General features: G+C 45.5%; 1 protein-coding gene across 1 annotated transcript in view; it reads left to right on the top strand.

Annotated features, from left to right (window-relative positions):
* The window catches only part of MARCHF10 (membrane associated ring-CH-type finger 10), an 80,719-nt gene that overhangs the window by 31,245 nt on the left and 32,279 nt on the right, over positions 1–17,195 (top strand). The window contains exons 4-6 of the mRNA XM_019802609.2: positions 6,793–6,968; positions 13,142–13,168; positions 16,804–16,881. Coding sequence (XP_019658168.1) covers positions 6,793–6,968; positions 13,142–13,168; positions 16,804–16,881 — 281 coding nt within the window. The remainder of the gene's footprint in view (positions 1–6,792; positions 6,969–13,141; positions 13,169–16,803; positions 16,882–17,195) is intronic.

Here is a 17,195-nt window from a genome sequence, read left to right as displayed (position 1 = left end):
AGGAAACCTTCAGTTCAAGGTGGGCGGCCACATCCAGCTTCAACTCATTACTTGGGAAGGGATTTCAGTGGAAAGCTAGTTGCCTCCATCACAGTCATGAAAAGGGAGTCTTAAAGAATATAGACCAAGCTATTTGCAGTTTTTATTTCAAGGTTAATGGGGTTTTGAAGGTTTTAAATTTTCTTTCTCAGGCTTGTCTTTATTTTCCATTATGAACATGCATTTCTTTTGTAATGAAGAATTACACTTCATAAAAATAAGCCACTGAAACTACAAAAATATTATTTCACTGGCAAATCTGCTGGATGCTTCATTTTCCCCACTCTGAAAGAAATATACATGCTAATCTTAACACCATGTTAAGCATTTTTCTACTCAGACCCCCAGTCTCTATCACAGGGACTCTCAATCCCTTGCTTGAATCTCAGAGCCCCTCCCCCACCATCTGACCCCACCTTGCTATCCAGCTTTTGTTCTCCATGCTCCTCCCACACTCTCTGCTCTGGCCCCTTGCCCTGCTGTCTGAGAATCATGCCCAGCTTGTTACTCCATCCATACCTTGGCTCCCATGCTGCCTCCAGCCGAGCCAGTTACTACCCATCCCTCAGGTTCCAGAAACCACCACCTGCCGCATGAACCCTGCCTTGACTTCACATCTTTTTCTGTGAGCTTCTTTGGAATTCAGAATTCGTGCCACCCAATTTATCGCTTAATTAAATGTTGTTTTGCATTTTGCTAGTATGGGATAATCATCTCTCTGCCACTGCAAGCTTTTTGTCTTTACATTCCTTCATGGTGCCTAGCATGGGGTTGAAGATATGGTAGTTGCAAACGATACTTCTCAATTAATTCCCACATTTTAGACATATTATTTTGAGCAGGAGGTAATTTTGTAGGTCATCTCCATTTGATGGCCAAAGCTTTCATGTTCCTCAGATGCTCCTCTCAGCTAAAAGGGGAATATGAATCCAAATAAAGAATAGAGGAGAAATATATTGTCGTCTCAATGTGCTACTAAACACTACGCTGGGGACGCCTGGGTGGCTCAGTCGGTTAAGCGTCTGCCTTCAGCTCAGGTCATGATCTCAGGGTCCTGGGATCGAGCCCTACGTTGGACTCCCTGCTCAGCGTGGAATCTGCTTCTCCCTCTCCCCCTGCCTGCTGCTCCCCCTGTTTGTTCTCTCTCTCTCTCTCTAATAAACAAAATCTTTTAATAAATAAATAAACACTACACTGTAGTGTTCAAATTTTAAAAATACAACATTTTCCGGCCATATACCACTTCCTTACCCACTGCCCACCACACAGAACTCTATCCCAGAGATCATACATACTTGTCCCCAAAAGCATGAAAATGTGTCACCACGCATGTAAGCCGACAGTGATTTCTACAACGCACAAGGGATCAATTTGCATTACAAGAAATACCTAGCAGTGTCAGGAAGTCTGTCACGTTTGCTATTTCAGTAGCTTGCAGCTCTGAGTTTCACCCAGAAGCCATTCCACAGTGAGATGGAGAGTAAGCACAAAGCCAACTCTACTGTCCCACATGCCCCCCCTTCAGGGAGCAGACCCAATGGTCATCAGACATTAATTTAATCATCAAGGCCACTACTGCTTTCAGATCAGTGTTTCAGGCTGAGTCATTCCAACTTGCCTGCATGAGAATCACAGACAGTGGCAGGTTGACGGGGGGGGGGGGGGGGGGGGTCTTTACCTAAGTCAATGGTACAGACCCGTATGCAAGATAGTTATACACGTGACAGCCCATCTGACTCCAAAAAGCATCTTGTGGCAAAATGGAGAGCAAGGGTTTACTGCTGATCCTGCTCTTACCCAGCACCATCTGGCAGCCAAACCTTCAGGTGGGAGAGACAAATGGGATTAAGCAGCAATCTGATTCTGGCAGGGTACCTGAGTCCAAAAAAAAAAAAAAAAAAAGACCCAAAAAGCAAACAAACAAACAAAAAACAAACCCCAAAACCCAAAAAAGGTTACTGATCCTTGTTCTTTATTGTTGCTGAAGTTTACAATTCCAGTAAGCTCAAAACTGTCCTGAACATGGGCAGGACTTAGCTGCTCTTAGTTTTTTCTGGATAAGAGAACGTTTAGCCTGCTTTGTGATAACGGCCAGCATTCCGTGTACAACATGCTGAATGTATAGTTCTGAAACACACAAGGGTCCGCCCCATCCAGAATGCTATTTATACAAGCTACCCTCAGTTCTCTAAGGCTGTCTTGTGTTTGAGGCACAGCATGAACGTGGACTTTGGGAGACTTTGAAGGTACACATTTGCGCCCACAGTCCCTTAGTCACCCTTCCCATGTTGTTACTGTTTGAATGTTGAGAGTCGCCATCTTGATCACGGTCTTGCATACTCTCATGAAAACACATTCATTTTGAATGTCACAAACACACGGTCTTTCTCTGGCACCAGCCTGACAACTACTCTTTGCCTCTTCCCTCTTATTCCCAGCAGGTTGTACCCTGGTCTACACCATGTCATAAGATCTGCTCAGCCCAGCTTTCCATCACATGACCTGTTGCAAAATGGGTTTAGTCTGTCTATCAGAATTCAGTAGCACACGCTGGTGGAGGGAGGGAGGTGGCATACCAGTTGAGAACCAGTTTCCTAGGTCTTAGAAATGAGCCATCAGCCAAGAGCTGGAAAATAAGTTGGCCTTGTCTGTCTCTGACTACTTTGGTCTCCTTGCTCTTCTAATCATCTCTGTTCACTGTCACCTTGCCATCCTAGACTCAACATTGTTATGTCTCAGGTAAAAAAAAAACATCGTCATTCTCACATCCCTGAGGAAATGCATTCCACTCCCAACCCCTGGGTCTCCATCTTACAGGCCTAACTAGAACCATTACAGTGTCACTAAGCCATAACTCCAGTGCCCAGGGCCACTGCATTCTCTGACAAAAGTTCCTTCTCTTCCCCGTGTGATTCTTTCTCTGAACTTTTACGAGAGCCTAGTCCTGGGCAAGGTAATATCTCTATTATGCCAGAAGAGCAAGTTGGGGATTTTTGGAAAGCGTTAAGTACAAATATAATAATGCTCTAGAAAATGTTAATTCTGACAATGACTTCTTCTAGTTCACACGGCTTTCTTAGGACTTTCACCAAATTACAGATAGAGAACTTAGAATCCTCACATACATCATGTAGCTTGATTTTTTTTTTTCTGGTTTTTTTTTTTTTTAATGCTTTAGACGTTGATTTTGAAAGACAGAGCTGCTTTTCTTCCCTCAAAGGAATAGCAATGTGCTGTTGCCTCCACCTCCATGTGACATTTCAACTTAGGAACGTATGGGGGAAGAAATGAAAATTGTAACTACTGTTCAAAATTACAAGAGAAAAAGTTTTAAAATCAACTTTAAATCAAAATAATTTAATTATTATTGTTGGACAATCTCTAAACGTTGTTAAATACCCATTAGAGTTTTACTGTGTGAAAAAGAAATCGTACCACATTTTCTTAAGACTAGATAAATTTCAACTGACTACTTATAAGACAATCTATGTAGCTTTTGAAAGAAACCAAGAGTCCAACGTGGGAACTGATCCACTTTCTCTGTTCACAGTTCTTTGGATTAGGTGAAAATTCAATAGAATTTTTCATTGGGGATTTCAGTTTTGCTTTCCACAATATGTAGTTCATATTCAGTAGTCAGCTAGTTAATTTAATGGCTGAACATGAATGAACAGCTAATTGTAAAAGCCAACACTTGCATGGCACTTACTGCATGCCTGGCATTTCTCTAAGTGCTGTCAACACATCTTAACTCATTTAATCCTCACAGAACCACCAAAAGGTAGACCACTGTTGTTCATGGATGAAAAAAAATCTGAGATGCAGAGAGATGAACTAAAACTAACCATATATCACACAATAACTCCGTGAAAGGGCAAGGATTCACTCCCAGGAAGTCTTAAATACTATGCCTTATTGCCAGAATGAGTTATTATGACTTGTCCCACCAAGGATCCTCCTCCCTGGATAATATGAGGGGTTTTCGTAAGAGAGGATAGATGAGAATGGGAGAGAACATAAGAGGACATGAATAAAGGCACAGAAAGTTGAAATGATTTGCTTACGATGACTCAGTGAAGCAAGAACATTCATAAGTATTATAGTTCCCGCCATTGTGACTATTTCCTGCTGACAAAACACCCTCTTTAGCCACAATTTCTGGACTCTTTGGAATGACTACCAAGCAGAAGTAAGTGTTATGGAACCAGGAACCAGAAAATGGTGTACTCAGAATGCAGGTGCACAATTCCATATGTAATAGGCACTGTCTAGGGGGCCAAACTTTCTTTCACCTTTGGTGCTATTAAAGGCTTGAAGTATAATGAGTGGGTGAAGGAAGGATAAATATGGCTTAACACCCACCCAATAAAAAGTCTTGTTTCCAACTCACTCCTCCCAGTTCACCACTGCCTGGGGCAAGCAAAGAATCCAGCCCTGGCTGAGGGTGATTGACCCACTAGTAATGGTGGACACTATTATTTTTCCTGATACTGTCACTGTGGATATTGGTAGTCTTAGCCCAGAGCATCTTTCCTGCCTTTGCACTGGCTAGAAATAAAGGGCTGAAGGGGGCGTCTGGGCGGCTCAGTCCGTGAGGCATCTGCCTTCGGCTCAGGCCCTGATCTCAAGGTCCTGGGGTTGAGCCCTGCATAGGGCTCCCTGCTCAGCAGGGAGTCTGCTTCTTCCTCTCCCTCTGCCTGTCTCCCCAGCTTGTGCACTCTTGCACTCTCTCTCTCCATCTCAGAAATAAATAAAATCTTTAAAAAAAAAAAAAAAAGGAAAGAAAGGGCTGAAGAAGAGACCCCTGGATGAGCAGGCTTCTCCACACACTAATGGCAGGTGTTTGTGTTGGGCAGTTTGTGGAAGAAATTCCATCACATGTTTACTGACGCTCTTCTTGCCTATGACAGTCTTAGGCCTCATAATTAAAACTTGCCCACATTTCCTTCTCTGAAAACAGCCTGTCTCGTGCTCAGATATGACCTAATGCTTCATCTTTGACATGTCACAATCATTTTCAAGGATTTCTATTAAATTCTGGAATCAAAAAAGAAAATGGAGAACCAATTCATTAAGTCCTTTCTTTTCCCTGTCCCTTTATCTGATTTGTTTTTTTTTTAAAGATTTTATTTACTTATTTGACAGAGATAGAGACAGCCAGCGAGAGAGGGAACACAAGCAGGGGGAGTGGGGAGAGGAAGAAGCAGGCTCATAGTAGAGGAGCCTGACGTGGGGCTCGACCCCATAACGCCAGGATCACGCCCTGAGCCGAAGGCAGACGCCCAACCGCTGTGCCACCCAGGCGCCCGTATCTGATTTGTTTTCTGAGAAACAATAATTAGTTTGAAGGCTGTATCCAGACTCTAAATTACAAAACAGGACTTACAATCTTAGAGGATAATGATCTGCCCACCTTTAGATTTATACAGACTTCTTTGGAGAAGACTGACAAGTAGGGGACTTTTTTAGAATTCAGTTTGTCTTACATTGTGCCCAATAATTCAAAGCTACTCAGAGTATTTTCCTGAGTCAGGAGCCTTGAAATGAAAATGCCACAACTGTCAGCGAGAACGATGAGCAAGATCAAATCAAACTGCCACAGCTGGGGAGGGGGGAGGGGCATTAATGGGCCCCTGTCTGCAGAAGACTGCATCTTCAGAGGGTGTCCCGTTACTGGACTACCGTGCCTGTAGAAGAAATGAGTGACCCTCTCCCCCCGAGGGAGGGGTTGGAACCTCAGGGGTTTTGTTTGTTGCAGAGTGTTTCACAAATGATGACACCAGGACCTAAAACCAGAAGGCAGAGGGACACCTGGGTGGCTCAGCTGGATGAATGTCTGGGTCTTGGTTTCAGCTCAGGTCATGATCTCAGGGTCCCCGGATCAAACCCTGCCTGGGGCTCCGCACTCAGTGGGGAGTCTGCTTGAGGATTCTCTCCTTCCTCCTCTGCCCCTCCCCCACCGAAATAAATAAATCTTCTTAAAAAACCTAAAAAATCATAATGTAGGACTTAACTCCCTTCTAAAGACCAGGTTTCCCATAGCCATTTACACCGGTTTATTATTTCTTTGTGGGTGTACTTGTGGCAAAGTATAAAACTATTGAATGTCTGGATAATTTTTGGCGTGTTGGGAAGGCTGTGCCGAGCTACTCTGACACCGCAGTAATCATGCTTTGGCTGTGCGTAGATTTATACTGACTTCTTTATAGAGGACTGACAAGTAGGAGACTTTTAAAAAGATTAGTCTCTCTTAGGTTGCACCCAATAATTCAGAATATTAAACTGAGGTCCCATTTTTTTCAGTCCCAACACACTATCTAAATTTCTTTTTCATTGTTAAGTATATGATTACCATAAAGAACACTGTTCCTCACCCACCCCAAAGCAGTTCAAATAACAAAAGCAAGAAGTTTAAGGGCATTGATTGTTTCTCCTGCTTTCATACGTAGCCTTTCACTTGAGCTGTTTGGGTTTACGCGAGGGTCAGAAACGCATTCTTTTCATAATGTTCTATGAGATAGACTCATAGAAATGCCTTCGTTTTATAGTGTTCTACAAATTAGACTCATTAACTTTGCTATTATTTCTAATTGATACTTCTAAACGGATACAGTCTATCAAAATCTCACTGCTAAAAGGGCATAGTAAGCACGTTAACGCTGAAGGGGTCCATGCATTCAGCTCGTCTGTCCTCTGCATAGCAAAGACGACGTACTTGGTCACTGATACTCAAACACCTTTCATTTTTGGTAGGGTTCTGGTGAGGAGGACCCTCTAACTGAACCAAGACCATCCACCAAGAGTTCTGCAGTTAAGTGTGATTCCAAACTTCCAGCAATTGACCAAACATCAGTCAAACAGAAACGTAAAAGTACCATGACTCCAAGGAAAATGGAGAAAGCAGGTCCCAGCAAACCCTCTTCAGGTGAGTGGCGGAGTTACTGAAACTCACAAAATCAAAAATCCCAGTATTCTAGGTAATGACAACAGTCAGATGGGTGGTACTGGCTACACCTAGTGTTCTCCAAGTGGTGGATTTAGACTTTGGAGGGTCCAGTGATCTTATGCAAATGGTAAAATTCATTTCAGGGTAGAATAGCAGGTCAAGGAGGTGTGAATTATGTAGAGTAACTGTTCCCACTGCCCAAATTTTCTGACCAATCGTTGGCTTTGTGTGGCACTTGCTTAGAGCTGGCACTTTTTCATCTTCTTCACCCTTCTGCGGAGGATAAAGGCATTTGGCCCCAGGTATCAAATTTTATGACTCAAGCAAGAGCATGAAGAGAAGCTTTCAAAAGCATCTGAATGCCTTAATTTATAGCCTTAGAAAGAGAGTAATAAAGTCCTCCAGTTCTGGGGTTGTCCTCTCTGGGAGAAAAGGGGCTTGATAAATCCTCCCTTTTGTGCAATTTGGTAAATAATTCACTCTTTAGCTGCCTTTGAAGCAGAGACCAGTCCTCTGCTTGAGGCAGAAGTGATTTAATAGTATCCAGAAAGAGGATAAATTTAAGTGAAAGCATAGAGTCCCCCAGGCTCATCCCCATCAAAGCCAACATATGGAGGACAAACTTGATTCCTCAGGGAAGGGACTTCGAAGTTGGGGTAACTAGGCAGAAAGGTCTGCCTTCTGCTTGCAGTAGAATGGAACCGATCCAAATTAACTGCCGAAGAATTTGTAAATAGCGTGCGATTCATTTAAATACAAATCACAACTACTTTCTAATCCTAAATAGCTCTTGTCATGCAACCACCCGTCCAGTTAAATCTTAATGCATTTTTAGAAAATGGCAGCTTTCGCTCAGATTAACCACCCACATTTTGTTGCTTTAATGAAGTCAAAAAAACCACACACACAACAAACTGACTTCTGAAATAATGTCCTTCCAAGCAAAACCCAAGCTCTTTTTCCTTATTTAATCAAGGGAAAATATCGTCAATAGTTAATGATTTCTCATTTTGAAGATTTTTAATAGCAAGTATGTTTTTAATTCAGCTGTTTAAGAATGGAATAGAGCAGATAAGATCATTCTCTAAATATATCAAAATATATGTTGTAATTTATTGAATTGGGGATGTTTTTAATAGAAAAAAAATTGAACTTAAGTTCAAATAATGCACTTCCATTCACTCAATATAATTCCTAGCCTTCTTACTAAAACTGGGTAGTTATTTGCACGGGCTGCTTTGTCATCTGTGGAGAAAAATCATTAAGATATACAGTTGAGGCCCATGAGATGACTTTGGTCTGTGTGATTAATACAGATGCTTTTCTAACCGAGCAAACTCCATATGGAACTTACAACACTGACAAAAGGAAGAATTAATTCACTTTACATTCTACAAAACATCACGTTTGAAGAATTACTAGCCTGGAAAACACCAAGGTTTAGGCAAGAGAGCCAAGTTGGCGGAAAGATATCTATTTCATCAAATGAAGGATGTTACTTGCAGTAAAAGCTTTTAAAAAGCACTGGCTTTATTGTCCTATTAGGACCCTAGACCATGTCCAAGATCCATGCAGGCAGGAGCTGGCCTGGGCCCCGGCTGTCCAGCGAGGCTAGCAGTCCTGTGATTGATGCCAGTTGCCACAGAAGCCGAAGCAGTTGTGCAGCAAACTGCGTTCACGAAGCTGGCCAAAAGCAAAGCGTTGGTGTGTTCAGATCCACTCGTTTAACATGTGTAGACGCACCCTCCGAGTTCCTTAATTAGCACAGTGAAATCAGAGCCCAGAGACATGGTGAGAATTTAAGCAGAGTCTTTTCAGGAAAAGTCTAGTTGAGTGGCGCTAGCGACTCAGAAAAAATTCAAACGAGTACTCTGCTCTTGGAGAAAAAGAAGATTTGGGGCCTGAATTATCTGGACACGTTGATCCAATTCACCAGGTGAATTCACAGGTTCCTGCTTTTCTTCACCTCCGTAGAGAAATATTTTCTTAAAGCTTCCTGGGGGTGATCCAAAGTCGGCAGTGAATCACCAAAACGTCCTATTTCAGAACTGGGATTCTGTGCGGAATTGAAGCATCAAACCCAGTGATATCCCTCTGAACACCTGTGTGATAGGCTAACCTTCCCCCACTGAGCTATGCTAGACTTTTTGTGAACACAATAATATAGCCGGGAAATGTAGCCTGCCTTACCTGCAAATCTATGTAATGATAACCCATGGACATAAAGGAGGTTTTCCTCAAACCCATGTGAACTACCATCTAGAACCCCTATGCTATTTATAATATAGGAACCAGTGGTGCCCTCTACAAATAGATGTATAACTGAGAAGGTGTCCGATTTTCGTTGGTCTTCACACTCGATTAGAAGGAATTCACACATTTTAAGTTAAGTGCCTATCTTCCACGGGACTGTTGCTGAGTTGGCTTGTGATTCTCCGTGCTATATCCCTCCGTGTAGTGGGGGGCAAATGCTTTAGAGTCAAAATGCTTGGATTTGCATCCGGGCCCCATTTCTTATTTGCTATGTGGCCTTTGGGCAAGTGACTTCTCTGTCCCTCTGCCTCCTCATCTGTAAACTGAGGGGTGAAAACAGATCCTACCTGCTAGGAATGCTGTAAAGATTCAATGATAAAATATATGCTCCATTAGAACGGTGCCCAATACCAGAAGCACATGGCAAATTACAGCATTATGACCTCTAGGATGTGAGAACTGTATTCACTAGAGAATGATCTAGGAAACCATATTTTCTTTGTCTTAATGTTGTCCCCCCCCCCACCACAATCTTTTTTCCCTTTACCAAAAATCAGAGTTGTATTTTTAAAATCCTGATATAAATGCAGGTACAGACACTTTTACTACACCCTGAATTTCCAAAGCAAAACACAAAAGGGGGAAAAAATGAATAATCAGAAAGCATTCACCAAGCCAGAGATTTGCTTTATCTCCAAAAAGACATGGAAAATTCAGGCAGTGAGTCAAGACTCAGCTGTGTCTGATGAGCAATGGATTCAGAAATCCTATTTCATGATCAAGGTGAACACTGATACAGGGTGGGAGAGAAGCCTAGCAGAGTTACGTACTCATACTTCAGAATTCTGTATGGATCTGTGAGAAGCAGAGCAGTCTGCAGGCCCAGCGAATGCTGGGAGACAGAGATGCGCAGGGAGCTACGATGGCCTCCAACTCCTGGACTCCTGCCGGCATCTGAGACCCCGCCCAGCCCTAGCCTGAGCTGTAAAGGAGCCACCTCTCCTTTCCAGGACGCATAGAGGCATCCAAAGGCCATTGTGCTGTGGGGTTCTGGCGCCTGGAGTCCGGCAGACCTCTCTGCCTCAGTGCCAGGCACATGGGAAATGAGTGTGCCCTCTCTTGTCACCTAGAGCTTGGGCACCGTCTCCTAGTTATGTGCCAGGAAAACGGATCTGGATGGAGTCCTGGAGCCTGCTTCCAAAACCTTGCCCTTTAAAACAAAGCCAAGTGTTCTGAAATTATCCTCACTTATTACTGAGTTCAATGTTAGTCATTACCAGATTCACATTTGTAGGAGTAGCAAAACCTATTCAGCTTAATAATGGCTTATCGTGAAGACGTATTCTTGTAAAGCTAAGAAAGAGCAGTGAATTCAGATTTAAAAAGATAAACATCTAACATAACTATGGTCTCTTTTGAGTTGGGAAATATTTATTTGAAGGGCAGCCTGGAACAGAAATTTGAGGCAAATCCCAAATCTTCATAACTTACCTCGCAAATAAATCCTGTTGAAGATTTTCTCGAAAGGCCAAGATTAATGAATTTCCAGGCAGGTCCACTGGTGTCCAACAACTTTCCAGGCCATCTGCCCAAGTTAGAAAACAGCCAACAAGTGAATGCTCCTATTTTTATAGAGAGAATCAATTCGCAGTCGTTTATGGTAATGCTTTCGAGACAGTGGGGCTCACGGACGTCACAGAGTCCAGAATTTGAAGTCCTGGCTCAGAATCCTCCTGGTCTACCACTGCATAGCCCTATAAATGTGAGCAGGCAACTTCTCTGAACTCAGTTTCCTCATCGGTAAAATCGAGTTTATTACATACCTCACCAGGTAGACAGGAAGATTAAAATCTTGGGGAGAGCCTAGGCCTTAGGTAAAGGTCAGTCCCCAACCCTCCCTCTGCTTATGAAGCCTACTCCCACCACCACCTGCTGCTCCAGGGTTGGCATCTTTTTATAAGCCGCTCAACCAAAGCCATGTTAGTTTGAGATGTAAGAGAGGTTATAACTTTGTTATAAAAAAAACTTTAGGGGCGCCTGGCTGGCTCAGTCAGAAGAGCATGCAACTCCTGATCTTGGGGTCATGAGTTCAAGCCCCATGTCGGATGTAGAGATTACATAAATAAGTAAAGTAAATAAACTTAAAATTTTTTTAACTATTTGATTATCAATGAGGTCATCCACTTCTCCGGTACCTCTGGGATGTTAGCAAATCCATCCAATCGGCCCTGCTGTCCCAAGGAGGAGGACACCAGGATACATTAATTTCCTCATCCATCACCCATTCATTCTGCACTTCAGCACTCTGCTCACTGCATACTTACCTGCCAGGCGCTGCATGGGTGCTGGGTACACAGAAATAATGAAACAAATAGGACCTGCCCTCCAGGGGCTCACAGCTTAGCAGGAGGGCAGGACACAAATGTGTCCCTACGAAGGTAAGTTCTACGAGCTTGTGGGCAGGAACAAGTGGGGTGAAATTCCTAAAGGAATGCAAAGGCATGGAGGAAAGAGACAAAGAAGAGGGGGAAAGACAGCCACATGTCAAAGAATGGCAAGTAGTCTAGGGCCTTGGGCCTTAAGTGTCCCCGGACTAGAGCAAAGCCATCACCTGAGGGCTTGTTAGAAATGCAGAACCTCAGGTCCCGGCCCAGATTTACTGAACCTGAACTTGCCTTTAATAAGCTCTCCAGGATATTTGTATGCACACTGGAGTCTGAGAAGCTCGGCTTTAAGAAGTGTAGAGTATAAAGCTGACACTGTACAGGTAGGCAAGGCCCAGGGCCCCAGGGCCTTGGAGCATCAGCCAAGGAGGGGATCTAAGTGGGAAGCAATGCAATCCAACTGGCATTTTTAAAAGCAGACTGCAACATGGAAAGGGGGCTGGTGGAGGGTGAGGCAGTCTGACAGGCTGAGACACCAGGCAAACTGTAGGTGCAGTGTACCCAGAGAGAAACAAGAAGGGCTGGGTCTGTAGTAAAAGCAGAGGGGATGTGGGGCAGGGGAGGACTGGGCTTGAGGATGTTCAAGGAAGTACACCTGGTGGAACCTGATGACCCCTGGGTGTGAGGACAAGGAAAAAGGAGGATCTAAAGAGAAGCTGGAGTTCTGGCCCAGAAAACTAGGCCAGTGAAGGATGCCTTTGCCAAGGCTGAGAAAGCAAGAAGACAGTGGGCCCCATTCCGTGAGTGTTGTCTTTGAGGGGCAGGCAGGCTGGCCAGAAGGAAACTCCAGGAAGCCCCTGAGGATCCAGGTCTGTGGCTCAGCAGACAGCTCCTGGCCGCCAGCAGGAACCCAAAGGCCTGGAGTGCAAGGGGGCTGAACGGTGTCTTCCCTGAGAGAGTGCATGGAGCAAGCAGAGATGATGTGGAGAAAGGACAGAAGGACAAGACAACCACAGAGAAACCATGTGAAAAGTAGGAGCCACTCGAGGAGCCTAGGGAGGCATTTGGAAATGAAAGAACAGATAATCGTGTCAAATACCGCACAGGACACAAGTAAATAAGGACTGAAACACACCCCTCATTATACTGGAGGTAGTGGTTTTCAACTGGATGGTTGGAATGATGGCATTTTAGAATTGGAACTGATTTCAGCTGCACTCTTTCCCAAATTTCTCTGATAAGAATCAGCAAGGAGGTACTTGGTTAAAACACACATTCCTGGTTTCCATTCCTGACCCAGAGCATCAGAATCTCTAAGAATCTCCATGAAAGCCACCTGCAAAACGTCTCTAATAAGCACTACAGGTGATTGTCATCACAGAGGTTTGGACATCCATCTCAGAGCCTTGCTTCTAGAACTTTAAAGTTGATGAGAGATACCTGGGCACCCTGATAACCTGCAGGTTCTGATTCAGTAGGTTTGGGTGGGCCGAGATTCTGCATTTTTAGAAGCTCCCAGGGGACACCCATGTTGGTGGTCGAAGGAGGACCTCCCCACCCTTGGAGAAACAAGGCTAGAGAAAACACTTGTCTCATTTTGCAGATGAGGAAACAGTTTTTGAGAAGGTAAGCAGTTGATCCAAGGTGACCCAGCTGGTTCGTGGCAGAGCTGAGAGATTTGTCATGCACGAGGCAGTCTCTCTGGATCATGACTCCATCAGGTGCCCAGACTCGGCCTCCAGCAAGGTTGGCAGATTAAGTGTGAGGTTAGCAAGCAAATCATTAACTTCACTTGGACACCTCCCTCGTCCACCTGCTTGTTCCCCCTTGGTCCCTTTCTCTTTCCACTATCCCACCAGGATCTCTCTGCTTCTTTCTCTTTTCCCAATCCTCCTCTCTGCAGCAGAAAGGCCAGATTAGGGCATGACCACCACCTCCTCCTGTGGACAGCTGGAGGACTGGTGGGGGGAGAGCCTTACCTAGGTGAGACCCTGCCAGCCACCGTATGTTGCTGCCAGCACAGCTAATTAGACTGGCTGTGGGAGAGGAGAAGGGACCCAGCACTTCCACGCAGGAACGTGGTGGGGGAAAGAACTTTCTTGTGTCTGGCAGGGACGCCAGAGACTATTAGCTGGAAAAGGGTGTGATGATGAGGCCATGTCCGTCCATTAACTCTTCAGTGACTCTGAGAGCCAAGGCTGCTGACCCTAGGACACCTGGACACACCAGCCCCGAAGAACACTTTTTGAGTTCTGATTGATTCACAGGCTTTTTTATGTCCTTTCCCCCCGTGAGTGCTGCTTCCTGACTGCTCTTTTTCTTTTGTGCAGGTGACAGCAGCGAGCACCCCCTGTTCTGTGTTGAATATTCCCCTTACTGCTCCGTCTTTGCTTTCTCCCCGGTCCGGCAGCCCAGTTCCAATTACTGCTGCCTCCTCCTGCCACTCGTGCCACCTGCCTCCCCCGCGGCCCAGGCCCCCTCCTCCCCCCTCCCCCCGGGGCCCGTTCCCTCCTTCATGAGCCCCCCTTCCTTGTCTCCGGGGCCCGTGCCCCAGTCCCCAGCCACACTGGGCTACTTCCCCGTCTCCTGCCCCACCCCGGCGGAGAGCCCTGTGCTGTGCCTGCCGGGCCCCAGGAGGCCCAGTAAAATTTACCTGGTGTGGTAAGTCGCCCTTGGCCAGGCACACAGCACAGCGGCGTCAGGGAGAGGGGGACGCGACACGAGGCTTCCAGATGGCAGGTGGACGGGAGGGGGGTCCAGAGGGCGAGGTCATGAACCACCCGGGGTGGCGAGGGGAGCAGGAAGACGACACAGCTGCTGCCCCTTCTCTCCTTCTCCTCGTAGCGCCGAGGAGTGAGCGACCAATAAAATCCCGTCATCTTGCCAGTCTCCTTTGATTTCTTCACTCCCGCGTGGGGCCCTTGTGGGGCCCGGGGCGCCAGTGGCCATGTGACCGGGCGCGAGGCCACGGACGACGACGCGCGGTCCCGGGAGGGTGGCGCGGGGGGCAGGTGCTTCCCGAGGCTGGCGCTGGAACTGGAAACCCCTTCAGAACCGCGCCGAGAAGGGACAAATTAAAGGGCTCAGTCACTGTTTACATTCCCTTTCCTGCCTACTTATTAGGCACCACATTTCCCCAAATCAAAAATCCCACCTCCTGGGCTCCAAAATAAAACATATTTATGGTACATAATTAAGCTTTAATTAAGATCTCCTCTGGGTATGTGAGCCGACGCGCATTTCCAGCACACCCAAAGAGGCGAATAGACGCGGCCTATTATTTCTGACTGTACGGAAAGCTGCCTATTACACCAAGGCAGCCCCGGCTCTTGCGATTAAGCTGTAATTCTTCCCACGGTCTAAAGGAAGCAATACGTTTTTAAGAAGGCATCTCTTAGAATCTTGGCACCTCCTAGTCAAGAGGCGGGGAGGTGAGGGGGTCAAGGTGTAGGAATTGTAATTTTCTCTGTTTCTTTTCTACTTTGTCTATCAAGAACCACGGTAGTGTATGACAGGTGATTTCTAGACCTGGATGATGATAAGGCACATGGAAGGAACATGGACCGTTAAGTGGACCTGGTTCTCAGTCAGCAGGGCCTTGTACAAATAGGAGATGACTACCTTTTTTTTTTTTTTTCCTTTCCTGGTCAACGATTTCCTGGTATTCAGTCAACGATTACAGTGTCCTAGCATCATCACGAGAACTAGGGCAGACACCTTTGATCTAAACAGCCGTTGCGTTTCTTTGCTACTGGAGGCATCACCTTGCTCAGATACTAGCCAAAGGCATGGTTTAAAGCCAACCAAAGTCTCCCCCGAATTCCCTGACAGACTTCAGGGTGTTGAGACTTCTGAGCACAGAGCTCTGCCTTCTCTCGAAGGCAAAGGGTCTGCCCTGCTCCCCGAAGAGGAGGTCCTACTTCCTCTTCCGATATAAATATAACTTGCATCTTTTGGCAGGTTAATGTGTGTCCCACGCCACAGGGAGGACCATCCTGGAAAGGCCCCAGAGGTCGGACGTTTGGTTCGACTTGGGTAAGGGTTAGGTGATTAGGAACTGGAATCAGGGTACGGACAAGCTATGCAGACTAGCTCACTTCATTTGTGACTGTAATTGCAGGTAGTGAAAAAAGAACGTTTTGTGAAGAGTTTGCCTTCCATAGAATCCAAAGGGTATCACAAGGAAGAAATCAATGGTGCAGCCAAATTGGATTACAGTCTTTAAGGTCATGACCAAAATGTCTTACTCATCTTTGTGAACCCTCAAATTATTACATAGCAAAGGCACACAGGTATTTGTTGAACAGATTATAATAGAAAGGGAGTTGCTATTTGCCTTTTGGATTTTATAGAGGATTGAGGGAGGGAGTCAGCAAGAACTGCACAGTGATGAAGGCTGTTGAATAGATTATTCTCAACGGATGAAACCTGCATAATACGTTTCTGGTCCAGTCCAGTTCTCTTGTGGGAGCGACTTCAGATTCCCAGTTAGTAGTAGTAACAGTTGTAGTAAACTGTTTATGGCAGAAGCTGCAGCTACGACTTAGAACACCTAATAAGCATCAGAGACTGAGGGAGGCCATTTATGCACATCATTGCTAAACTTGGCAATAATTCAGCAAGGTAGGAATATTCCCATTTCACAGCTGCAGATACTGAGGTTCAAACTGCCCAAAGTCAGAGGCTCCTGCCCATACTACCAGCTTCACCGCCAGACCTGGTAAAACAATCTCAGTTTTATGTTTTCAGTTTTATGACTTTAGTTTGCTGGAAACGCAGAGACAAATATGGTAATTTTTGGAAATCATTTTAAAGATCTGATGCTTTGAAGAAAGCATTTTTTGAACAAGAAGACAATCTGTTCCCATAAGTCATCTTGGATGTTTAGCACGACAAAAAGGTGGCTCTACGTTTGGAATCCCCTATAGTCGCTGAGTAGCCGAATGCATCTTTGGGAGCCCTGCAAATCACGCCAAGCAATACGACTATTTGTCCTACAGGAGACAAGGCAACACAAGGCTGGCTAAGACGGGGTCCTCATCCTTAAGGAGCTTACCATCCAGTAGGAGAGAAAAGATGTATACCTCACGCAATGTTAGAATACATAAATGCTAAAGGTCCTAGGAATCCTGAAGGTTCTGTCCAAAGTGGAGTCAGAGCAGAGACAGGGGCCGTAAAACTGGAAACAGACCTACGAGGCCCTGCTGGCTGGGACAGGCTAGGGAAGAAAGGTCCTTGGGAAGGAAGATGGCATCCCTGGACTGTGTGAGGGTATGGAGGGAGCTGGGGGCATGGGGCTGTGGGCGTGTGAGGGGTTCTGCTGCCTGGGGTGTGAAGGAAATGTGAATATTCTGATGGGATCCCTGCTAAGAATCAAAGTGCAATGTCTGTGCCCAGGACCTTTGGACCTGAGCCCCAAACCTGCCCCTTACCTGGTCCCCCCTCCATTGCTTCCTCAGTGAGAATCCTGTTGCCTCCTGCTCTGTCATCAGGTGAGAGGCAGGAGGCAGTTGTCCCCTGCTGGGTGCTGCGAGGAATGAGGTCCTAGGTGACTAGAGAGAAACATTGAGTGC

Source organism: Ailuropoda melanoleuca, chromosome 13 (assembly GCF_002007445.2).
Source record: "Ailuropoda melanoleuca isolate Jingjing chromosome 13, ASM200744v2, whole genome shotgun sequence".
Classification (NCBI taxonomy): Eukaryota; Metazoa; Chordata; class Mammalia; order Carnivora; family Ursidae; genus Ailuropoda; species Ailuropoda melanoleuca.
Note: the sequence above shows the minus strand (reverse complement) of the source record. Positions and strands in the feature narration are given on the sequence as shown.